Source organism: Thermobia domestica, chromosome 2 (genome assembly GCF_964235325.1).
Source record: "Thermobia domestica chromosome 2, izTheDome1.hap1.1, whole genome shotgun sequence".
NCBI lineage: Eukaryota > Metazoa > Arthropoda > Insecta > Zygentoma > Lepismatidae > Thermobia > Thermobia domestica.
The window spans coordinates 328,803,867-328,831,133 of NC_137455.1; the positions used below are offsets into that span (position 1 = coordinate 328,803,867).

General features: G+C 33.6%; 1 protein-coding gene across 3 annotated transcripts in view; it reads left to right on the plus strand.

Annotated features, from left to right (window-relative positions):
• The window catches only part of LOC145678686 (guanine nucleotide-binding protein G(q) subunit alpha), a 112,598-nt gene that overhangs the window by 62,270 nt on the left and 23,061 nt on the right, over nt 1-27,267 (plus strand). Inside the window, exons 3-7 of one of the 3 annotated variants that reach the window (XM_081749086.1) lie at nt 2,302-2,486; nt 7,495-7,649; nt 16,702-16,830; nt 16,983-17,111; nt 24,744-24,873. In XM_081749086.1, coding sequence (XP_081605212.1) covers nt 2,302-2,486; nt 7,495-7,649; nt 16,702-16,830; nt 16,983-17,111; nt 24,744-24,873 — 728 coding nt within the window. The remainder of the gene's footprint in view (nt 1-2,301; nt 2,487-7,494; nt 7,650-16,701; nt 16,831-16,982; nt 17,112-24,743; nt 24,874-27,267) is intronic. The other 2 variants (XM_081749085.1, XM_081749084.1) reach the window with 2 other exon arrangements.

The following is a 27,267-nucleotide window of genomic DNA, read 5'->3' on the forward strand; positions in this document are numbered from 1 at the left end:
TATATATATATATATATATATATATATATATATATATAATTGATGACTGCATAGTATTTTATTATACTGGTGTTTCACTATTGTTACTGAGTTTATTATATTCACATTTTCTTCTTCCAACATCAGTACCCAGTAGTTTGAACGTTTATTCAATAAGCCTAGGAAGTTAAATATAACCTTATGAAGGAGGAGGAAGTAAAATTAAGTTTCACTTATTCAAAATAAGATTATATTATTTTTTCGTTATTTTCCTTTGTACGATAAGTAATTTTTCAAATATAAATGCAGAAATAGGAAACAACTTTCCAGATTAATACCCATTCGGTTTCTCGATAATGATCACTATTAAGTTTCATTCCAGACAAACGTAAATTTCAAAGTTGTTTCTGTGCTTGCTGAGGGCGATGGACGAATTACAGCAAAAAGATTTCCTTATAACTATAAAAGTTAATCATAAGTGATTTAACAGCAATTGTTGTTAGTCATAAAGAATATATATATTCGGATAATTCAGATTTTACCGTAAAGTCAAAATAAACGGGTGAATCTGTTTTTGTTAACTGTCTCTTCCCTTCCGTTCATTTTCTTTTCTTCATTTTTCTGACACCGTAAGAAACTAGTCAAGAATCGTAGAAATTATGTATTCAGTAATGTAGTACTTAATGTTGGAAAATGTTCGTTTTATATTTATGAATGCTTAAATGTACTACAGAGTGGTCCAAAAGTATGGAAACACCTAACACCGTAGTTGTAGTACAAGTGGGGAAGGGGAGTTTTAGGACATGTGATGTCAGTGGCCATCTTGAAATCCGCTATTTTGAATTCACGTTCATTTTCTTGAATGAAAACCGTATGTTGTGCCACATTGTTCTCATTTGAAATTTTCTCAGGAATTCAATACTGTAATTGTTTTTGCTTTATCATTTATTCACAACGTCAGTTATATACCATACATTTCTCCCGATTAAAGGATGTGTTGCCCATTCCGTTGAATTGTCAGTGTCAGTTCTTTTTTCCCCATTCATCCAAAACCTCTCTCAAAAAAATGCTTTCAGATAAGTATGCACAGGCGTTTGTTATGCGTTCGTTTAGGTAGTCAATATTCCGAATTTTCACTAAATACACAATGCACTTGAGATGTTTCCAAAGATAAAAGTCTAGGGGAATGAGGTCAGTGTAGCATATCCGAATATTCACGAACACATTTTTCATAATATGGAGGAGTATCATCGTGTTTGTAGAGGACAGAGAATGCCCCATCTTAAAAGGTGAGAGATAGCAAGATATCTTTCTCCAAGATTCGACGATACTCGATTGTTGTTACGGTACCATTGATAAACAAAGGGCTCACAACACATGTCCCCCACATACTACACCACATCATCACTTTTCCATATACGGTATACCACCAGGTGCTTCACACCAATGGGGGATAGTGTCCGACCAGTAGCGAACATTCTGCTCGTTCACTTCACCAAATACGTAAAAGTTGGTCTCATCTGTCAACGAGACGTCGTAGGCGAAACGGGAATTTTGGTGTATTTGCCGTTGCTTATTCCGCGAATCGAGATCATTTTCTAACAGGTGTTGATGCACTTGTGGCTTGTAGTAGTACAGCTTACGCAGGAACAAAACACTCATGATGGATGTGCGACTGACAACACTTTCCTGGGACAAACGACGAGTGCTTCGATTCGGGCTGTTTCTAAATGCTGCCAGCACTGCTTTTGACGTTGTTTCGTTAATCGCGGTGCATAGCCTGCCTGACTGGTTTGTTGGCTACGGACCCTGTTTCTTTGAATTTATTGATCTGAGGGACGGTTCTTAAAATAATCAACAACGATCCTTGTACTTCACTCATCTGACATAAAAATGATCTCAATACTTCTGCCAGCGTTACAGCCAGAAAGATAATCACCTGAAACGATATCAAGAAAACAAAAAGACAGTCATAACTTCGTTGTGGTAAATGATAATGTAAAAACAAACACAGCATTGAATTCCTGAAAAAATTTCAGATGAGAACGAGATATTTCAATATCTGATTTCCATTTAAGAACATGAAAGTGAATTCAAAATAAAAGATTCCAAGATAGCGCCATCGACATAACATACCTTAAAAATGTCTCACCCACCTGTACCACTAACCTACAGTGTTACTTTCGCAATTCTCTTAAAATCATGCTTTTTATTTGGATGTTGCCACACTTTTGGACCACCCTATATATTATTGTAAATTAATGTATTATTTCTTATAAATATTCGAATCTTATAAATAACTTAAGGTTTTTTCTTTTCTAGGGACTGGAGAATCAGGGAAGTCTACGTTCATAAAGCAGATGAGGATTATTCACGGGTCTGGTTATACAGATGAAGATAAACGGGGTTTTATTAAGTTAGTGTATCAAAATATTTTTATGGCCATGCAAAGCATGATTAGGGCAATGGACCTACTGAAAATCGACTATGCAGATTCTTCGAACATTGTAAGTATCTGATAGTGATGAGAAATCTTTCACATTGCATGAACTTAAATATCGCTTAAAGATAAGTGTTCTGAGGTCTAATTTAAAATAGTGGTGGATATTATTTTGAATAGCCATTGATTCGAAACACTTACGTTTGTAGATATTTACCAAATCGTGTTCGTATTGTACGGTTCGCAAAGTTGATCAAAATAATTACAAACACATTAACAACCTATCCATGGCTTTGAATTGAATATTGTAACAAAAGATACACTGACTAAAGCTTCAACACACACTGCATTTTAAACTATAATGTTAGATATTCGAAGCTCTAACACAAAACAGATTAACTGTTAAATTAAGAATAAAGTTATATTTTTCAACGTTGATTGTAATATTTACAAAATACTTTGATTTTACAAAAAAAAAAAAAAAAAGTTTCAAAAATAATTGTATGAGTAGAATACTAGCGTGTAATGAAAAAAAAGTACGAACATTTTTATATGTACTTTAGCAGGATGCAAAATTTCCGGTCGCCAGTGGCGACTAGAATTTTAGAACTGGCGACCAGTGTTTAGTAGGAATGGTTTCTGTCTAAACTCACAGAGCTGCGCAGTGTCTGTATTGCTCGAAAATAATGTCACTGAGTGAGAGAAAACACGAAATTTGAAGTGTTCTCAACGGACATGGAAAGTAAAGTCTTCACAACGTTGTAATTCGCCCCTCCTTTCCCACCCTCAATCGAAATAGTTTGCCTCAATTTGTATGTGAGAGATACTGGCGACCATCATTTCTGGATTGGCGAGTGCGTCTCACTTTGAAATTTTGCGTCCTGTAACTTTAGCATGTATAGGGTGGGTTATTTATTTTGATATGCCCTTTTATCTTAAACTAATAGATTAAAAAAAAAAAAAAAAGTTGAAATCTTGGATCATACATTTTTTGGCACACTCTGTAATACTACTATTTTAACAATGTTGCCAATCAAACGTAAAGTTGTATTTTTTTTCAAATGGCACTACGTCAGGTTATTATATTAAAACGAAAACATGCAATACCACTCTTGTGCAGTGTTGTAAACTAAGGACGCTACAGTAGCGCAAACTTCTAAATTTTAGTGGCTTCTACACCAATAATAATGCAAATGGGACAGACGGGGCAATGCACATCCAAACCAGTTTAGTGCCTAATACTTTTATCATGATATGACGGATTTCGAATGGATACGCACATAGTTACAATGAATTGAAAATTTGACTTTTTGCAAAAGTCTTTATTAAAAAAAAAAAACTCAGATAAGTACGTCATCCAACTAAATGTATGTGAAGGTCATAGTGCCGTTTACAGCAATTTCGTATTTGAAACCGTTCCGGAGATGTGGTAAAAACTGTTAAACTTTGCAGCACTGCTTAAAATTGCAATTACATCTACCAAAAAGTGTTGTTATAATGGTGTAGAAGCAAAGTAAATCAAAAGTTCCCACAAACGTCATTTTAAGCTATATCAAATTTTATGTGTTTATTTCTCCCACATGGTTTGAAATAGGAAACGGCTTAATGATCTTTATTAGAAATCATGTATGCAGTTTGGTGCGATACTTATGTAAATACTTCTTCGAAATGAAGTCCTTTGGAAAAAAAGTCAAATTTTCAATTTCTTGTAACTTTCTACTTTCGAAATACTTCGCATGATGACTATAGTATTCGACATTAAGGTACTTCGGATATGAATTACCCCATTCGTCTCACTTGAGTTATTACTGTTTTAGAACGCTCCAAAATTTGTTTGTTCTTCGATGATGTTTGTAACATTGTATTGTCCTTAGTTTGCAACATTGCATGACAAGTATCGTACTGCATATTTTCGTTTTCCATGTAAATTTGAAGAATTTAATAACTTGACATAGTAAAATAAAAAAAAATAAAAAAAAAAAAACTTTAGGCTGGGTTGGCAATGGTGCTAATATTATGGTATCACAAAGTATGCCAAACATGTCCTCCTACTGATATTTGCATGGTACAAAATTTCATCGTCCCTTAGTTTATAAGTTACAAGGACGTATCAACATAAATGGTCCACCCTGTATATCTATCAGTAGATCTCATTGAACTGAACAAAATGATATCCTCATGCGTAGTTTTCGAGAAAATTTACAAGAACTTTTCGTTTCTAAATGGTGCTAAACGAGATTTTGTCACCAGTAAAGATAAAACTGTACTGAAATATGCGTGCATCAAGGCTTTTAATATGACATTAGCAAGACAACAGTATAGACAATCATTAATGAAATAAAACCATAAAATTAACATGTAAGTTTTATTAATTCTTAAACTTAGAAATAGCAGTCGTCGGTCCAATGCCAAAACCGCGAATGTGCAAATTTTGCTATTTTCACCTAAGTACAGTTTCATGTTATTTGGGGCACACAGATTCCAATATCAGTCCCATTTGTCAAATATGAGTATATTAGAAGTTATCGTCAATTCCTAAAACATGTACGTAAGTCTATATACTGATTTTTCGGAGTAAGTTGAATATTAAAATGCTTATAACTCAAAATCAAATTTAGCACATTCGTGGTTTTGGCATTGGATCGACGAATATATATATAAACCCTAGTAATAATTTAATATTTTGTTACTGGATTTCAGATTGTTATATTATGTAAGAGAAGAGGAAGCTATTAAAATTATTTAAGCTATCAGTGATAGTATTCAGGTGTATAGTTATTATGTTTATAGTATCAGACTATAACAAAATAGCAGTAAGTAAGCTATAGCAATTTTGACAAGGTCACAAATATCTATATTATCAGTTTACTCCCCACACATCTACACTTTAAAAAACTTCATATTTATTATACATTTTTAAATTGAAATGTATATATTTCCTTGCACTTCAATATTTCTAGTACACACCACTAATTTCAATTTATACATTCATAAACTGTACGTTCCATATTTATGCGGGGTTATTACAAGTGGTCTTTTCAATTAGGAACTCTTGTTTAATGACTGAGATTTGTAGAAGATTTGTTTTATAATATCAAAAGTGTTAATAATCAATGTGAGACCTCTTTCACGTGATACATATCAAGACTGAAGTCAAGTTCTTACGTTCGACTGGTGTAAAAGTGGGATGCGTAAACAAATTAGGCATTGTGTTTGATAACCGTGGTTTGTAGATTATCTTGGACATACCCCTAGATGGTGATATAATAGCGAATTATAACAACAGTAATAAAGCATCATGTTTGGGAAATTAGATGTGAAAGTAGTAATTCATAATCGATACGGTTCATCCTTTCCATACTTACCTATTTAGCTTACTTCTAATTTCTTTGTGAAAACGAATGGCTGTCCGCGTCCTGAAACCTGGGATATTCGGCTGTACCTGCGAAATAAGCCATGTCTTCATATGTTCGGGTACGAAATCCGCTTTAACCTTGTCTAAGATCCAAATGGGCTTTCCATTCCGAGATTGTAGCGTTATGTTTATTCTTCCTGTCCAAAAAGTAAAGGTGGCTTCGTCATTAGACACTGATATTTCTATGAAACCGTCTGTTTTCATTATTGCATACTCTGGCAGTAAGAAAATCGCCATATTTTTGTCGACCAATTACAGAACGTGTAGCAGTTTTTGATAGAAACATAATTGCGGACGTTTGCGGAGAATTTTCCATACAGTACGCTGCAGGATGTCCAATTCTTTCCTGATTTTGGCGGTCACGTTCCATTGGTTCAGCGCTTACTGGTGAGCAACCGGTTGACTGTCGTATAGGTGCAACCACTTCCGTTAAAATTGGAGTACTACTTATGGATTGTATGCTTACTGAATAAAACTTCATCAAACATTCGAGAATTATCATGCACGCTATGAATAGACCGGATGATGTGAAAATAAGGAATACAAAATGCTCTCCTATATTCGTTTTCAGCCACCTTTTCTCATATCGTAAGTTCCTGTAACTGCGGGAAGGTATTTTTTCCACAAGAACGTTGTTTCGCTTTCCATTAGTATCTCTTGTAAGTATTTGAGTGTCATTACTAATGGATCGTATGGAACCCACGTTAATATTACCACAGTGCTAACCTTGGAAGAGTTCTATGAAGATGAAAATTCTTCAAAAGGTCATCGATATTTCAAGCAAATTTATCGATTGCTTTTCTTCGGGATTCTTTAAAGCTTAAATCGTGCTACGTAACTGGCTAATCACACTTTAAGAATGATACTTAATTAATTTTTGTGAACTGAAGTACAGTATAATAATACAAAAATATTACAAAGTAGAGAAGAAATTTGATTTATGCAATTTGATTTATGATTATGATGAGTTTCTTATTCGAACTAAGAGGAAGTTCTTTCTCGCGCATAAGATTCCATCATTTTCGTATAGTAGTAGCAATAGAGTTAGTTCATTGAAAGTGTATTTTCCTGATGATAAATTTGCAGTGGATAATTTCGAAAGAACTTATTTCAACCTGCATCCGTAGTCAGAAAATATCAATATCTTATATTTGTGTTTTGTTGCTGAACGTATGTCAAATACTTATATTCTTCCAGTAAGATAATAAAAACAGGTGCAATAGAATAACATTGCATTATTGATTCTTAGATATTTAAAAACCTATACATTTAACTTCGATTCACAATAGTATGTGCACAGGAATACGAAAGATAGATATTAATTCCAATACTATCTTTCATTTGCTGATATAGAAAATATTTCCAGTAGCATTAGACGAAAGCTAGAATTCGGTTAAATTAGGCAAGGAAAATAAGACGAAACTACTTTTGATCATTGTAATATTGAATGAATCAGTTGGAAACATGCTACAAGAGATAAGCTCTCGTATATTTTGAATATTTGAGTTTACATATAATATTTATGAAAGTAATAATGGTTGAGTCCTGTATCTGTTGTCTTGAGCTAAAGATCATATCTGTATTTACGTATATAAACAGTAATACTAAGTACATGTGAATCTTTAGTAACTAGTACCATAAACTTAATTTCATTTTACAGGAAAAGGCAGAACTAATCCGAAGTGTAGACTTTGAAACGGTATCAACTTTCGAAAGTCCGTATGTTGAAGCAATCAAAGATCTCTGGAGTGATAGCGGAATTCAGGAATGTTACGACCGAAGAAGAGAGTACCAATTAACAGATTCAGCAAAATAGTAAGTGTTGCTAACATTTTTTGATGTGTTTATTAGGTGAAAAATATATTTATCAAGTATTCAGTCAGTAAGTTCGTACTTGATTTCTGCAATTACGACTAAAACCGTTTGAGATGTCATAATTGTTTTATGCGTTACAATGAAATGCTTCTTCGTACATTGATTATTTGTTTTGTTTTTATTTGTAAGTTAGAGCGTTAGAAATTTAAGTTCTATTTTTCATAAACTGCACTTTTATGCAATATACAAGTTTGAGATGTGTTATGGTTTGTTTGGGAGTCTAAATATATTATTAAATAGCTATAAGCTACAACTTAAAATTATAAATTGTAGTTTATGTTGCACAATGCGAACAAGAGTATTAATACTCCATACTATCTTTAATCTGGTCATTTCTTGCCGACTTGGCGAAAGTGCCGGATTGCTGAAAGTGCGTAAAACTTTTTATTTACATTACATCACGTGTCTTTTATGTACGTGATTCTACAGATACAGTTTATTGCACATTGACCCACTAGATTTAGAAGTAATGTCACAGCCAGTAACATGAATTGAACACAAGTATCTGTATAATACAGTACACAAAATTTTTCGGTCTTTTACAGAACTTCTAGTTGCGCAGACGTGCGTGTTATTGTTTCTTGTTTCTTGCCATTCTCGACGTGAAAGGTCGGAGACAAAAATTTTCCTACCCGGACTTTACTTTGGGATTCACTTAAACATATCTTAATTAATCTAATTAGCTTTCTCGGTATTCCAAGTTCTGTAAAAACGTTGTATAATGTTTCTCTCCTAACCGAGTCGTACGCCTTTCTAAGATCAATAAATAGTTGATGTACCGGGATATTGTATTCCCACTTTTTTTTTTTTTCGAGTATTTGGCGAATGGTAAATATTTGGTCGATAGTTGATCGATTTCGTCTAAATCCGCACTGATAATCTCCAATAATTTCATCTGTGTATGGGGTCAGTCTTGCTAATAGAATATTTGAAAGGATTGTACAAGATGTTGACAAAAGAGAAATGCCTCGATAATTATTACAGTCAGTTTTGTCGCCTTTCTTGTGAATTGGAACAATGATTGATTCCACTCTTGTGGCAATTCTTCCTTGTTTCAGATAAGGAGAATGAGTTTGTTTATCTTGTTCCGCAGTTTTTCCGTCTATTTAAGATGCTATCCGTATCAATGAGAACTGTACCGTCAGATTTCTTTAGTATATAAGCACGAGGTTGATAGCCATTCTTAAATTCGCTGATCCCCTTATACATATCCCGGGTGTTTTTATTTTTACTATTATCTTCCTAAATTTTAGCTTTCAAAAAATCGCGTTTCTTTGTTCTAAAAGTTTTGGAAGTTTCCCGCCTGATATCTGCGAAATTTTGTGTAGTTATTTCATTCGGATTTTGTAGCCAGCGTAATTTTGCCTGTTTTCTCTTCTTTGTTAGTTTAATGCATTCCTGGTCGAATCATGGTTTGTTCCTACGTATTCTGCGTGTCCCAATTTTTCTTTTGCTGAAATTTTAATGCTATCTCTAATTTCAATCCAGGTATCCTCAACACTAGTGCACTCCGAATCTTCTAAAGCCGAGAATCTATTCGAAGCTTCAATCTGGTATTCCTCTCTTACCTGGCTCTCTTCTAATTTCTTTAAATTAAATCTCTCCGTTTTCGGACATTGAATATTACCTTTATTCAACGATAACCTCTCTCTTATTATCGCTGCTACCAGGTAGTGATCAGTGTCACAATCAGCCCCTCTAAACGACCGGACATCAGTTATGCCAGATTGCCTTCTTCTATTTACTAAAACGTGATCAATTTGGTTATGTGTTTTTCCGTCTGGTGATGTCCAAGTGTATTTATGAACGTCGCGGTGTGGTAATTTTGTACTCGTAACGATTAGGTTTTTGGATGTTGCAAAGTTTACGAGTCAAACACCGTTGTCATTATTTTCCTTACAGACTTTCGTTCCCTATAATCGGTTTGAAAATATCCTCTCGTCCTACCTTCGCATTGAAATCCCCTAATAGAATTTTCATATGGTATCGCGGGAGTTGGTCAAATATCCGTTCCACTTCTTCGTAAAAACTGTCTTTTATATCGTCATCTTTATCTTCAGTTGGGGCATGTACATTTAAAACAACAATATGACACCATCGTCTCCTAAGAATAAAGAAAGTCTGTCAGTAACAAATTCAACCCGTTTAATTGCTGGTAATATTCGTTTGTGAACGAAAAACCCTGTTCCTAACTGGTGATTTTTATTTCCTTCCCCGTAAAAGAACGTAAAATTTCCGGAATTCACAGATACATTTCCTTCCCACCTAACTTCCTGAACTCCTACTAGGTCCATCCTGTATTTCTCTAACTCACTCGTTACGGATTTTAACGCGCCTGCCCTATAAAGACTTCTAATATTCCATGTTCCAAATCTCATGCCCATTTTCTTGCTGAGGTTGTGCCAAGTTATCAGTCCTTGTCCGAGGCTTTTGTGAATATTTCTGAACAAGTGCTTTTTTTTATTATTATTACAGGATGAGGTTGTTAGCCTTACCCAAACTCCCAAGCTGGAGGACCACTCCTAGTCGGCTGTCCGCGACTGCTTATTCAGTATATTCGCAGCTAACCTCTATATCTAAAGGCCTTCTCCTCGATCCGCAACCTGAGGACGCGCCATGCCGTGGTGACAGGAACCCACGTTATAAGTTATACACAGTCAAGATCTCAGCTACGAATTCAAAATTCCACACATTGTTGGCGTTTAATCACTATGTGATTTAATCCTACTTTAAATCACTATGTGTATGTATGTTAGTGATAACGACAATGTAGAAGAAAAAATAGGAAAGACACGCTCTGACGGTCGGATTACCGAGAGTGTAGTGTACTGTTAGTGAGATAATAAAACCATCCGTACAAATTACAATAAGGCTTCAAAATTGCTCGTGAGATGAAGTTATTGAATGCCAAAACATTGTTATTTGTGGCTAGAAACAAATATATTCATCATTAACTTCAAGAATCACAATATACAGATAGTTATTCCGTTATATTTTAAGAAGTTTAGTGTGATACTCCTGTCTGCAGATGTAATCTGTAGCGAAGAGCCGCGCATTGTTTTTTGGTTTGTGGCTTCCTACATAAGAATCCTAACTGAAGTGGGTGCAGCAATTAAGTGTTCCCGAAACTGAACAACGTGTATGGCTCTTTTCTATGCTAATATTACGATAGCATCTTAAAACAGTGCCTGGAAAATTGTTTGATCGTCGAAAAAACTTCTCTCGTTATGATCCAGTACCTTCAACTAAAGGGACGTGGTGAAATATTCATTCACGAAAGATACCTATAACAGGTCTCCGGTGAAAACGTAAAGAATTAAGTGCTATGTGACTTAGAATGAAATACAGTACCATCGGAAGGTTCACGTTCTCTAGCTCCAACTTCGGAACATCACTACTGAAAAAAAAAAAAATAAATAAATAAATAAATAAAACTATATAATTGCCACGTAGCAAATGACAAGTGGAAGTACATGGGGAATACTCGTCGTGATGAGAGACATAATGACTGTCCGCTGTTACGGAATAACTTTCACTAGAGTTCATAGTTGTTCAGAAATTTGGACATGTTGGGAAGTTCGTGATCCATAAGGTTGACAGCATCTACAAGTGAATGACATATTCCATCAACTATTATACCCCCATTTTCCACATAGATATCCCCCGTTTCTATGGACAAAACACTCAAAAAGTATGTGTTTACGTGAGTATGGTATCAAACTATAACACTCAAACATCCCTTTTCATTGATAGATGGAACAGAAATCAGGCATTTATGTTATTATGTGTGTTGACATTTTGGTATTTAAAAAAATGCCAATTCAGTTGATGTGTCTTTGTACTCCGTAAAGCGTCAAACATCGCTGTAACCAAACTATTTGCAGTTTCTAGAAAGTTGGCAGAGAAGATTGGGGGGAAATACCTGTGTCCATTCTTCAGCATAATTTCCTAGAACGAAAATACAGTGTCGAGCGATTGTTCACAAGATTTATGGTCCAATCGATCACCGTAACTGGTGGTGATACGTCATGTCGTGAAATGACTGCTTTGTCGTATTTGTTTGCATGTATCCGAAACCAAGTTTTTTTGTATAGTAATAATGAAAAATTATATTCCCTTTTTGTAAACTTTTCCGGCCAGTCCAATTCCAGTTACAAGTAAATATAGAACAGAAAGGAAATACATATTATTATGCTTCTAGGCTAGTCTGTATTTCCGTATAATTTTACTTTCATGTACTTTTTTTGTTAATCAATGCATTTAAATGGTACTAGGTGGATCCCAGTTTGATTCTCAGCCCATGATTACCGGTATCCGAGATAACATTCCTCTCAGGCACGGTGGGTCAGTGGTGCATGGTGTCGCTGGTTCGATCCCAGCTCGCACCAAGTGGACTTCGTGGTAGACAAACACCGTGTTCGTGGGTTTTCTGGGAATTTCCCATTCCTTTCCACTTCATTCATTCCACCATAACATTCACTTCTCATCATCACCGTCTCCTTTAACCTAACAGGCATAATCGAGGGACGTAATCTGAAAGATTTCATTTCAACATTCCTCTCAGTGTACAGAGCTTCTGTTAAGCTGATTTACACAAACTTCTATTAGTACTCCTTCTATGAGTAAGAAATTTTACAGCCAATCATCATCTACAGTGATCGGTTTAACTACTGTTTTTAAGCTGCAAGCAATTGAACATTTCAGAAAATGTGTGTATATTGATATTTTCTTATTAGGTTGGTAGGAATGAAACGTCCGTCTTAGGTGTTTCATTTCCAGAGACTAAAAATGGAAAACAATACCTGGTTAATCAAAATAGTTGCCATCTTTTAACACATACTTTTGCTATCGCTCAGCCAACGGTTGGATTCTATGACGAAAGAAGTGTGAAGTCTGCGATGCGAAGAGGTCCTCAACCACACGTTTCACCGCTCAATCATCAGGAAAGGTCTTCCCTCCCAAAAAGTACGCGAGATTCCGTAAGAGGTTGTACTCTGAAGTACAGACGTCAGCAGAATATAATGGGTGAGAAAGTTTCATACTGAAACTTACGAAGAGCGACATGTGAATATTTGTGCAACATGAGGACACCATGGCTGGATGTTTACGGACATGTTTGTGGTGCATTTCTGGAGTTCAGGACTATAACTATCCACAGTGATTGTTTTTATTCGAGAAGAACATGGTGGATCACGCCCACCATAAGAGCAGCAACACCTTCCGAGAGTGAGGATTGGTTTAAGACGCTGTTCTGGACGTTGTTTACGACCCAACCACTGTTCTGACCATTTACGATTGTCGTAGGAGATCCATAGTTAAGAGTCACAGTCCGATGTAGGAAATCTTTCGATATTTCATACACCAGGGTGTCTATCGGTCACGAATGTCACGAAGTCAGAAAACGGTTATGAAAGTCACGAAAAAGTCACGAAATTTAGCTTCTGGGTCACGATTTTTTTTAACTGTACAAACGTAAGTACAGATTGGAAAATTTCGTTCTATAAACGTCAAAATTCACCACCAAAAATGTCTATGGTCGGCTTTAGACGCTACCAAATCGCAAGCACAGTACGTTTCTATCGCATGGATGAAAATTCGGCCTAATTCGCACCCAAATTTGCTCTTGAAAATGTTAGAAAATTTTATGATTTGGTGAAGAAAAGGTCACGAAAATGTCACGAAATCAAATCTTGGAATTTTAGTAGACACCCTTGTACACTCAGAAAACTGCACACCTCTAGACAGCGATTTTTTGTTGGCTGGTGTAAACTCGTGGTACTCATGCCATGAGTCCAACTTTTCACCTTATCAGTTGCACAGAGCCGTCGAACGACATTGGTATGATGTATCCATAACTCGTCAACTATTACACAGAACATTTTTTCTAGAGTCTATTTCTACAGTGTTCCTAAAGAGCTCATCCAAACATGTTGGTCTGTGCTCACAGGGCTCGTTTTGCAATGCTGCTGTGTCACCGGAACGAAGTTTGACAAACCAACAGTGAATGGGTAGTGCATTCGCCGTTTCTGGCTGTAAAGAAAGAAAAAAAACGCAATTTTGAGTCCTCCATGTTGCGCTTTCATACAATTCTGTTCAACAATACACTATCTCCTGACTGTTTGGATATACCATCTTGTTAGCTGAATATCGACTGTTTGTGACGTTAGACGCTTGACCTTAGTCCACCACTATGTTGTGTTCCTGAGGGTAGTTTTTTATCAGATTCAAAACGGACATTTCATTCGTACCGACCTAGTATGTACTTGTAGGAACATGGACATGATGGAACATCTATTATTATTTACTAATACTTCTACAGGTTGTAATTTGTTTAATTTTCGTTGAGTATTGCACAACAAAATTCAAAAACTACAATTATTTGTTAGTAGTAGTATTAGTTTGTAGTTTATTATGCGACACGTTCTAAGTCAGGGGCTACTGTCTCCTAATCTGTAAAAGAAAGAGCTGATATTAAATATATAGACTTACTGAACTCCCAACCAACTACTAATTAAAGAATACGTTGAAAATATAAGGTATATATTCAACTATAAAGCTGTTGGTAAAAATTTAAAAAATAATAAGAACTTTTATCTCATGAAATGCATGGAAGATAGTAGCACATACGAAATGTCAAGTCCATGCAGTAACACGTATATTGGTCGTATGTCGGAAATTGTTTCAAGCAAAATAAAAGAATAGGTAATTAAAAATAAGTATCTAACATCGAAACTTCCGCAGCAATAATTGAAATTCAAGTTGTACATATATGTAACAATACAGAAAGGGGAGAATAATTCTTGTCCTATGTAAAAGCAAAAGAGAAAGTTAAATTTGGATTCCTGATAGCTTGTTTTGATTATAGATTTACAAAAATATGCTCAAAGGAATGAACAGTATAGCGTATTGCTCTAAAATTTCAGATGGGGGCACAATGACTCAGTGATAAGAGCACTCATTTTGGTGCGTGGAGTCCCTAGTTCGATCCTAGCTCTTGTCAGGTGGACTTTGTGTTAAACAAACACTGTGTGCGTGGGATTTTCTCGGGTCCTCACGTTTCCTCCCACGTTCTTCTTTCCACTATTCGTTCATTATGATCATCATAGTCTCTTTTAGCATAGGAGCGTGATCGTGGGATGTTAAACTTCAAATAAATAAAAATTCAGGATTATTGTTGCAAGCCAGTGAAATAAATCAACATGTTTCGAGTATGAAAATATTGCTTTTTGTTATTCCAACAGTGATTTCACTGGTATAGCTTTATCAGTGAATATGTAGTACAGAGAAATAAAGATAAAATGTAGAACTGTACTTTTAAGCTGGGTGTAATACTGCCAAATAATGTTGGTATAGAGCTTCTGAATAAGTAGCGAAGTATTTTTCTAACATAATTTTACTCTGTGTTTGCGCGTGTTACCTAACACCAATAATTTGAAACCTGGAAATTAACAACTGACACCTTTAAATATGCATTATTCCTTGTTCCATTCCTTATTAACATAACACAAGTTGTTTTCCTGTAGTTCGTGTAGAAGTCGTAATTGCAGAAGTCTGCCTTTTATAACAAACTGTAAGCAACAACATATTACTCATAAATTTCTTCCCAGTACTAGGTATAGATGCAGTCAACTTTGCTGCGAAAGAAGACGTCGCTGTTTGTCTAGAAGCTGCTTTATCTTCTTTCCTTTTGAAACATAACCCAAATCTAAATTTAATTTACTATAATTTTCTACGCGAAGACTCAAAATACTAAAAGATACTGACGTACCGTCCGTGTTTCTAGATCCTAAATGGTTTAGTAGGCATCTTTAATCGAGGTGTTAAAATTTCTGATTTTGGTGCACATAATGCTGGATATGATGCCTGAACGGGAGCCCAGTCTATAGCTTACATATTAAGTAATAAGGGATGTAAAATCAAATAACTGTAATTAATAAAATTTCACCTCTGACATTAAAAATTTCGCTGATTTTTATTTTTATTTTTTTTTTTAAATCCCAAAAGTGGTAGAAGAATACAAACTAAATGAAATGGGTTAATAATTTGATTAGATGATTAATTCCAATTGATGTCCATGAAGTTTCTTAACCTTACGTGATACTTGACATACTGTGGGTTCTGTCCATTTTCCTCACTTCCCACAGGCCTTAAGGAGCAGAAGTTCTCTGTCAGAAAATAGGGAAGGAAAAAAATGTTTGGCACATCATTTTTATCCATACGCGATTGTTAATAGTATGAAACAGAAACTTCCACTGGCCGAATGGCTTAATGTTCATATTTGTGGTATTGTGGGCCCGAGTTCATTACCCGATTTTGATACAGGCTTTATTAGTGAACAGTTCATATTCTTATGATATATAATAAAAATCTTCATGAAATAATGGTTGTGTGCATACATCATTGTTGCGTTTATAATTTTATGCTTTTCGTAATTTTTATTAGTGAATAAAATGTTAAAATACTGTATTACTCATGAGCTTCATAACGAAAAAAATATATTATACTTTGCTATAAAATCCGCAAAAATAAAAGCGACTTTCGTGATTATGCATAGGGTCGAGTAATGTATTATGTCGTTTGTTGTAGGACTAATAAAATTCTAAGTAATTTAAAAATAACTGTAACCACAGATTAAAATTAGTATAAAATTTCAATTGTGCCAAATAATTTTACTCAATTCTGATGAGAATTGTATACATAAATAACATAGTGGGGAAAGGTAGCAGTTGTGAATGTAAGAAAAAATTCCATAATCTAATATCTATAACCGAATACATGCTGAAAGAAGAGAGCAGCTTCTGTATTTGCTGGATAGTTTAATTTTACCAGTATTCTTTGTTTCTATTATTCGATAATATACTTCCGTAGTACTATTTATTTTTTTCCTTTTCGTTCAATTTTTTTTGAAGTACTAATATTAATACAGTAGTTTTCTAAACTAAAATTAAAAATCTGTAATCTATGTTAAATTTTTATTTTCCTTGTGTTCCAGCTATTTGCAAGAAATAGATCGTATAGCTGCCCCAAACTACCTCCCCACAGAACAAGATATCTTGCGTGTCCGAGTTCCAACCACTGGTATTATTGAGTATCCGTTTGATTTGGAAGATATACGGTTTAGGTAGGTTATTAGTGTATGCATCCTGGTCGAGTGAGATTTCATCCCGAAAAAATGGTACAGACCGATGGTTACCTTTGTTGTACCATTTTTTCTCCATCATCGTTATGTTTATTGCTCAGATTTGTGATGTGTGACTTACTTCTTTCTTACAGTTATCTTAGTGATATAGACAGAATAAGACAAGAAGATTATTTACCTACTGAACAGGACATTTTAAGAGCCAGAGCTCCAACGACGGGAATAATCGAATATCCCTTTGACTTGGACTCCATCATTTTTAGGTACGAGTATTGTTTCAGCACAGAGCAGAATTTTCTTTGTTTGTTTAAAAAAAATAAATAAATAAATAAAACTGCGAGCACCTAGTTGGGCTTTCTGTAAAACATTCGGCTATTGAGCGCTTGCAACACAATGAATATTAAGCCTTTGTAGTAAAATACCAAATTGCTAGTTTTCCCTAAAGGAGTAGAGTGCTAGAAATGATTATAACAATCCGTATTGTGCTTAATTTTTCAGAAGTCAGGACGCGTTTAGTGGTAAATGGAGTCCAACGTTTTACATATGAAGCAGTGTATAATAATGTTACTTTAATCCATCTTATATTTGTTATAGTACTGTATTAAGTGTCATAAATTAACTTTTTAGCTTATATATTAATACTTGTTTCAATAGATCCTGTCTTATCCACATTAGTAGATTTTTTTTAAAACCAAGAATGTGTTTTAAATGCCAGATAAAAGGAACCTGCAGCCAAAATTAATCTTGAAGGTGTCATCGTAGAAGCTAGGAAGAATTTCTGGTAGTGAAAGCAATTTCGCGACGAGAAGTCTTTGAATTGTGTTGAGTGCTTATAATTCATAAAACGTGAATTGAAAACAAGAGATTTTTTTTTTTAATTATTAGTGTACAAATGTTTTGAAAAAAACAGTTCTAATCGTAATGACATGAACGTGAGTGATAAGAGTGTCATTTTATTTTACTTTTGTATACTTACTGTAGAATCAAATAACAGGGTTCCCATGGACGTGGAAAATTAATGTCAGTGAATTTGTTTTTTGTCAGGAAAATTATTAAAAAGGTCTTTAACGTTAGGGAAATAAAGTAGTCGTTCTCGATAATGAAGACAACTTTTGAAGTAATAAAAATATTTGTGATTTAAAGATCAATCAATACAACCAGTGGTGTATTTAAGGAGAGGCTTCCGGACTTAAGCCCCCTCCCGAAATTTTATTGACTTTTTAAAGTAAATGAAATATCTTGCAGAATTTTCACATTTCCAAGAATAAAGTTAGCAAAGTCCCCCCGAAACAAAATCGTAAATACACACTGAATACAACAACATGGAATAATACGTTACAGATACAGTAAATTATATAAAGGTATTGTGCCATGATTTACGGTCAGGCTCTTAAATCCGGAATCAGTTGAGCTACATCTTGATTCCCTTAATGTAGGCAAAGTATGGCGTGTCGGACCTGACCTGAGCTGAGATAGATACGTCCTTAAAACAAACTCAATTCGACCTATGCGTAAGTTCAAGCATAATTCTTCGACACAGATGCACCGATTGTAATGTTTTTTCTTTAAAAATTATTCTCTCTCGGTGTTCCGACAAAAAATTCATTGAGAATCTAACCGTAGTCCTCGGAGCTAAACCACGAAACTTCTCAGTTGGCTGACTGTGTTCATACCAAAATTATGTGGATGATCACGAATAATTCCGACGTAGGTGTACAAGTGTTGTTGATATACTTTTTGTATGAAAAAGTATATTCTCGCGGTGGTTGCATAAAATTTCATTAGCATCTGATGGTAGCCATCAGAGCTAGACCATAAAACTCTTTAACGATTGATACTGTTAATGTGGTAATTAATCGACTTCATTGTGTGCATGCTCATGCGCAACTTCAATACAAATGAACCGATTTTAATTATTCTTTGTTTGTTTCAAAGAGTATACTTTCTCGCAGGTTCCATGTAAATATTATCAAGTTGTAATGGACAGTCTTTGAAGTTAGATCGTTAAACTCCACAACAGCTGATAGTCTTAAATACCGTGTGTATTATCACTTATAATTCCGTGTCGCGTACACTGATTTATCTATCTATCTATCTATCTATATATATATATATATATATATATATAATATATATATATATATATATATATATATATATATATATATATATATATATATATATATATATATATATATAGTTTCTTAGGCTGACCCATTTTATAGGAAATTGGTACACTACCTTTTTAGATATCGTACTTAACTAACAAGATTGCAAAAAAGAGTAAAAATTAAACTTTTGTCTGGGAAATAGATAAATCTTAAGTCAGAGAAAATCGAGGAATGTCAAGAAAAACAGTTTACAAAAGTCTGGGGAATCCTGAATAATTTAAATGTTGAAAAACAAGTGAAATGTGCCTCAAGGATCAGTGCTAGTGACAAAATTCAACAAAACGTGCTATAGAGTGCAGTGAAATCAGATTATTTGATGTGCATCAATGAAAAGAAAATGCCATATTTCAGTTACAAGAGTAAGACGAACAGTGTGGACTGTATTTGGAGTTGGAAGATTACAAATAGGAAGACTCTCGAGCTGATGAGATTTTAAAGGACGAGTGTGGTATGTGCAAAGTGACAGAATTCCAATTAACAGTAAAGGTGAGATAACAATTTGATTTCCATGAGCGTTCAAACTCAACACTAAGATAAAAGAGGATAAAGCTAAAACTAGGAATAATTGGGATAAATCATCAAGGGAAAGGAGAGAATTGTAGAATTAGTAGGTAGAATAAAGTTGCATCTTGTGATAAGTTATGCCCAGTGTTAGATTTTGTGGAAGTTTTAACTGTACCTAAATGTATTAAGTATGGAATAGATTCATTGAGTTATAATAACATACATAGAAGTAGTAGAATTTGTTTTTAAAATCTGAAGTTTAATATTAATGCATTGTAAGCGTTGACTTAGTTCTGTATAAAATATGAAGGATACAAATATTAAGGGTTATTGTAAGATGATCGTAGTGATGTCTCGATTCAGGTAAACGAATTTTGAATCTTTAAACTGTAAATCTTCAGATTTGTTTATAGTCAATCTCCATTGTTTCCTTCAACTTTATTTAATCAAAATATTAATTTTTGGTGAAGTTAAATGTTAATATGCTTGTGGCTTTTGTATATAGTAGTTCTTTGATCAAAAAGAAGAAAAGGAAGCTAAATACGATTTGTAATTTTATTGTCACTTAAAATAATACTCTTCATTTTTGTATTGTAATTGAGTCATGTAAAGATACTTAATAGATATTCACTAAAAAAGATATTGGAAAGTAGAAGACATGTGCCAAATTAACGTTAAAATATTGTTTAGTATTGCAGTGTATTTTGTACGCGCAGAGCACATCATGTGATCATCAGATTGTTATGCTTATCTCTTTGCTCCTAAACAAATTACGTCTGAAAACATATTCAATAAGCTCTCAGTTTTCTGACAATGAAGGTGCAACATGATATATTTTTTTTTAGTGGAAACTCGCTTATTTGTTTTGCAAGTAAATATTTATCCTAATTACTGAAAATTATTTGGTATTTTGTATGAATTTCTATGTATTTGTGGCTCCTTTTGCAATGATTACAACATAACCTAGATGAAAAAATAAGCCTATTGTATGTATGTTTCAAATCGAGGAAAGTCCAACAAAATGTAGCAAATCATTAATTTCGTATCGTTGTATACTTGTGTATTGCTCCAGTTCTTTTTCTATATATATATGAACAGAATAGTGACAAATAAGCATTCTATGTACTTACAAAATGCTCATGGTAATTCGTAAATTGGTAGATATTTTTTAGTTGATATTTTAGAAAAGTTACTTCATTTGGGAATTTTGGTAATCTTATCATGCACTAATATTGTTTTCTGTGAAATACTAACAACTTTTTAAGTATTGATTTGGAATAAGGTGAAGCGTATAAATATAGCCAGTTTTATTTTGTTCTTTGCATTTGTTTACGTTAAGGTAACTTGGATTACTTTATTTAATATTTCACCGTAGGCAATCTGTGCACTATTACGTTTCATTCCATTGAGAATGGCAATGATTTTTTAAAAATCATACCAGAAAAACTGATTTGTATTACTGTGATTTTCTCATGTTAATAATTCTTAACATAGTATTACTGCATGTTTGTTACGGTGGTATTATGTTCCCGTGGAAGTACATATAAAACGAAAATCTTTGTTTAAAAGTAATCAAAAGTGCTTATAATTTATGATGATTACAAAACTAAATAATTGAGTCAGAAGAGATGTTGCTGTCACCGCGTTCTTTATCAATTGTTATTTAGTATTTAAAAAATGGCTAAGGTCTCCAAAGATGGGTATCAAATTATTATAATTATTGTAATCTTTCTTAGTATTAATTCAGTTAATCAAGAGAAATTAAATTATTGGATATGGTAAGTTTGATATATGGTCTATAACTAAAAATTCCTTGATTATATTTAAAGGTAGTTTATTATTTTCATTGCGAAAACTGTCAAGGACTCCTTCGGTTTATTTTAACTATAGTGTCATGAATAGTTGCACAAAATTTATTTGTAATGTGTGTACTCATTTAAGGGACACACAATCTAGATTTATATTGAGAGTCCCAAGAATTCATATAATGAAAGTTTTATATACATATAGGGCATTTCGCGATGTATTTGATAAATTATATGGTCGTATTCTTCATATCCAAATAAAATGGATGGGGGGTTTTGTACAATGCTGCAATGGTGCTTAGAAGCTGAGAAAATTGGGTAGCAGGCGTAAGTCCGTTGGGCATAAAATGGAAATAGAAGCAATTAAATTGCTTTCTGAAGAATTTTCAACGTAAATTCTACATTTCCTCTGTGGGGGAGATCTCGTAAAATTACTGATGATAAGTAAGGTTCACAAAGTGTTTTTCTCAGTGCAGCAGATATATTGAAGCATACATTTAGTATTAACAAATGTTTTCTACTGTTCTGTTCTCATAATAGTGGCTTTCATTAAAATTAAAATAAAAAAAGAAATAAAAACTTATTTAGATTTTAGAAGAGTATAATTACTCCGAAAATCCATACTTTCCGAAATGATAGCATACGAGAAATTTTGCATTCATGAGATACATTTTAGTCGTCTTATGATTAATCTTCAGTACTTAGTTGAATACATCGTTTTTGATGTTCAGTTTTTTTTCCCCTATCAGAATAAGTAGATTACTTATATTTATACTTTTGAAATTTCTTCTACACTTCTAATAGTATCATTAATTACCAATTCTTTGTCATTTATCTTTCTTATACCTTCCTAACCTGAAATATTTGATGAAGATTGTTGCCTTCTCTATCGGTATAAAATTTCCCCCGTTTTCTGTATTTCCATGCGCATACTAATTTTTTCTGTGTGTACTGAAAGTTGTTTACCACTAAAATCACAGTGTTTTTATAACACACACACAATGCGGTAGCGAAAGTAATCTTGACAACCAAATTAATTTCTCAAAATAATTTCGACAGCATTTCTAGAACTTGAGTTACGTATAAGCAAAAACAAGATTTTCAAAAAGCAAGTTTTCATTTTTTAAAAAAATCAGAAGTTCTTATTTGAGATTATTTTTAACATTTAGTAAGTAAGCAAAAAATGTGTAATTCTTTTTGTTTCATAAAATGTAATAGCAGTGCATTTCATGGGAGACCAGTGACTCTTATCTCTTGAGTGCAAAGTTGTGTGATAAAAAATTGACCGCGTCTTGTAGGGTACCAATGTATTTACGAATTTTGTCGAGTTACTCTATTTCTTCCTTCTGAATCATAACAAATTATTATAAAATCGCAGAACTGCAGGGTAATAATCGGAATACTTTTTATTTTTCATGTTCTTCAGTCCAGTTATTACATATTCATGGAACAATTTGTGTATGTCGGTACGTTATGTATAGTGCTGATGAGCTGATACAAAAAAAGGCCTAAAGTTTTTTTTTTTATATTTTTTTTAATTATATATTATAAATTCCCACTTCATTGCTTTTTGAAGAAAAACTAGAATATTCATCTAGCTTTAAAACGAGTATTTTCAATACAATCTGCGTCACGTATTTGGCTTTGATTGCTGAATCTGTAGGCTAGGTATGCCCTTGTAGTAATTTGATCCCTTTATTTAGTAGTTTTGTGAACTTAAGGACCAATATTAAGTAAAATTAATGCAGTAAAGTATCATTATAAAAAAGTATCTTACTGTTTACGTTTTTCAATTATATCTAAAGATTCATATTTTCGAAATTGTTTAATCGTAGGGGAAAAGGCGATAGGAAGAGGAAAGAAAATAAATGTGTATGAAAATAGTAAAATTGTCTAGGTACGAACTGCATAGTGATTATTGTAAAGTCGAGAAATGTGTGCGGTATTGTTTTCTAGTGAGAAGGCTATTGGATGACATGTTCCTCAGATACTGGATTTAGAAAAATTGGTATCGTTTCCATCTTACACATTAGTTTTACAATAAGGGAAATTTCCAAACCAGATGTGTATGCTATGAAAACCCACAATCCGGTTCATGTGGAGATAAGGCCAGTGCATTGGTTGCTTTATGTTTTTACATGTTGAATAGAATTAAAAGGAACATTGGGGGGCGTTTTGAGAATGGTGGTTGACGTGTGTTGAATTCGAATGTTTAGATATCATTGATAAACAGAAAACACGACGTAAGCTGTTTTTATTTTAACAGAATTGTATAGTTTACCCGTGCTTTTGAAAAAAATGTTCAGGTATGATTGCAGGTAGCTATACTAGAATAATTTACGAGGAGAGCAAGAAAATCATAGAACTTAGGATACTTAGTACCTACCGATTTTACTGATTTTTCTACATAGTTGATTTCTTTCTTACGTATGTCAATATTTTAATTTTAAAAAGGGAAAATTTGTGAATATTAAGATTACAATTATTTGATATTAATTTAATTTGTTCTACAAATTAAGAAGTATTAGAACAACTATGTAGGAGATAGTAAAATCCTTGCTCTAAAATGATAAATCACCGAGCTCAATTTTCAGTGACCCAAAAATTCTTAACTTTAATGGAAAAATAGTATTCTTGATTGCCTTCTTCCTAAACATATATTACTCAATAAAACATACATAATCATCAGCAGCAATGCGTATTCAGTATCGATCCAATTGTACTTGACGAGAAAAGGAAGACAATGGGCCAATTTAGTTACAGTATTGGTTATGACATTGAAAGCTTTTTTATTAATGCTCCTATAAGATCCCTATTACAATATAAATTATTTATTACATCCTCAGTTATTATTTTCTGTTATTGGATTGCATTTCTTTTATATACTATAACGTTTCATTACGACAAAAAATGTAAAATAACTTGGCACTAGCTATGAAAAGGAAAGTTATATATATATATATATAGGTATGCCATAGGATTTTAAATTATCTAGTGTGTCAAAAACTGTGAAAGATTTAGAAACGCCGCTCTAGCTGGAAGAAAACTATACACAATTAATTTGTTTGAAAGTTGTTGAGAAAAAGACATGTATACTGGATGTGCACTTCTTCTAGAGACTATATAAGGAAAGAATGAAGTCCCACCGAACAGATGTAGTGCTGTTCTAAATCTTTTCACAAACTGAACTCAATGTCAGTTTTACAAAAAAACAAAACAACAACAACAACAAAGCAAAGAACAATAACATTCAGTCAAAAATGTGCTGAGTTGAAAATAGCTATAAGTAATTCTAAGGTACATATATTTTCTTGGAATATACCGAAAATTAGTTGTTTGAAAAGTAGTTTTTCAACAGATTAATGTAATTGATGTTTATGTGTGTAACTGATATCAATATTCGATCTTTTTGCAGGATGGTAGATGTAGGGGGACAGCGATCAGAAAGAAGAAAGTGGATACATTGTTTCGAAAATGTGACTTCCATTATATTCTTAGTAGCATTAAGTGAATATGATCAAATTCTTTTTGAATCCGATAACGAGGTAAGTGGACGTTGTTATTTTCTGTATTTGTTTCCAAGTTATGTAAAATGAATTTTACGAAATCCCAGTTTATATAATAAAATCAGTGTAAATAAGGCCTTTAGATATTCAGCATACAGTCATGTTTAAAAAGAAAATTTGTTCAATAATAGAGCGTACATCTTTTGTTCAAGAAATCCAAGATTCAATGTTAAGTTAATATACAAGAGTTTGTGATATACAAGGAGCGTCCAATAAGTTTTGCACAGATGGTTATAATATTATTAGTTGTAATATGATGATGAAATTTTAGGTGAACCTTTGATCCTTTGGGTACAAGACCATATTACTCAGTGTAGCCTCCATCTTCTGTGCCGCATCTCGTCCAACGTTCTTTTCATGCCTTGAATGCACATTGGTGAAATTCAGATGACACGTTTACACCATTGTTTGACTCAGCAAATGAGTGCCTTGTCACTTCCGAAAGTTTGTCCTCGCAGGTGCGCCTTCAGACGACTAAAGCGGAACAAATTAGGAGCCAATTCCGGACTGTACGAAAACTGAAGCACGACTTCCCATCCCATTTTCATGGTTTTCTGCTGTGTCGTCATGGCTTGTGAGGTTTGGCATTGTCATAGTAGAGTTTGATGACTTAACTTTGCAGCTTCAGTCTCTTGGTCCGGAGGGCACGTCATACCTTATCTAGTTACAAACAATGATGCTCCTTTTTAATTATGGAGCCATGTTCCATGACGTCTATAAAAATGACACCGCACTGATCCCCGAAAAAGGAGCCCATAATTTTCTGAAAGTCTGGGATTTTTTTTTTTAAACTGCTGTAACTAACGTTGGACACTGGCGCGGTCCAGTATCTGATCCATATAAACCGAAAACAACTTCCTGTGAATTGAAGTGGCTGATTCGTCACTGGTTTTGAACAGGAATTTTATTACCGACTGTTGTCGGGTCGTAATTCTACTTCAGTGTTCATTGTGGTTTACTTGTGTACAATAAGGAACAAAAATTATTACTATTTTGAAGCCAAAGGATCAAATTATATACACCTAAAATTTCATCGTCATGTTGCAACTAATAAAAATATTATACCCATCTGTGCAAAACTTATTAAATGTCCTTTGTAAAATATTCGTGCCCAGGGTTTTCTTGGGTTCTTCCATTTCCTGTGTGTTCTCATTCCATCAACTATTCAAGTGTTCATTTCCATCAGCCATCCGTCTATTTTAACCTACAGGATTTTTTTTTTTTTTAATTCCATTGAACAGTCTTTTGAAAGTTACCTACTGGTAAGTGGTTTGTTAAAAGGAAGACTTCAAAAATATCTTTTATGAGTATTATAACGAAGGAAGTTCGAGGCCATTCACGTACCACCCGTAGGGGTTGTTATAATCTCCTTATATAGATATTGACTTGAACACATCAATTTAGTCCTCCGGCATAAGTAATTCTTCGACTTTTATTGTATCACGAAATCAAATCCATGAATGTGGTTGATAAGGATATCGAACAACAAGAACACAACTGTATAACATCATGAAGTACTTTTATGTTAAAAATTCTGCACTAATTTAGTACAGCATCCGTTATGATGGTTAAAGCACTTAATCTTTCAAAACCTCTGTATCTTAAACAACCATAAGCAGGGATGTGTCGTCTTGGGAATACTACATGAACCGTGTCTTACAGAAACTGATATTCGCAAGTAAATATCTGTGTAAGAAGGAAGTCATAATTATCCACTTCTTGTACACATGATTTCACCTCTGTTTTGTTGTTTTTTTTTTTTTTTTTTTTTTTTTTTTTTTTTTTTTTTTTACTTCAGTATATGTTGATTCATTTCCCAATCGAGGATTGTTTATAATACAGAAATTAAAAAGAAAGCAGTAAAGCAGAATGCAATAAAGCTTCAGTGTATCACTTGAACACAGAGTATAAGATCGTAGTACAGAACTATAGCTATAACTTGACTATTTTTTTAAAAAAAATAATGTCAAGTAAAATGAGCTACTACCAAAAGAATATGAGGAGCGAGAAACACAATAGAAAATGAGAATAAATCAGTTAAAAGAACATTAGCAGCACAATTTAACATACTGATTGAGCTGAATTTTAGTTAGGATTCTATAAATTATTAAACTGGAAATAAATGTGTTTTCTGATGTTCACCAAACTTCAAAATGTGAGCATTGCCTTGCACATCATTTAAATGCTATCCCGAGAAGTAACCAGTTCAACCAGTGATAGTCAGTGCAAACTCTAGTATTGTTTGTTTCTACCGTAGTGGCATTCAATAGATGTTAACGGTACTAATTATTGAGATTTTCGTGTGCGAGTAATAGCAAACGAATTCACCATTTCTCTACCACAATTACATTACTTTAAATTAAAAAAAAAAGA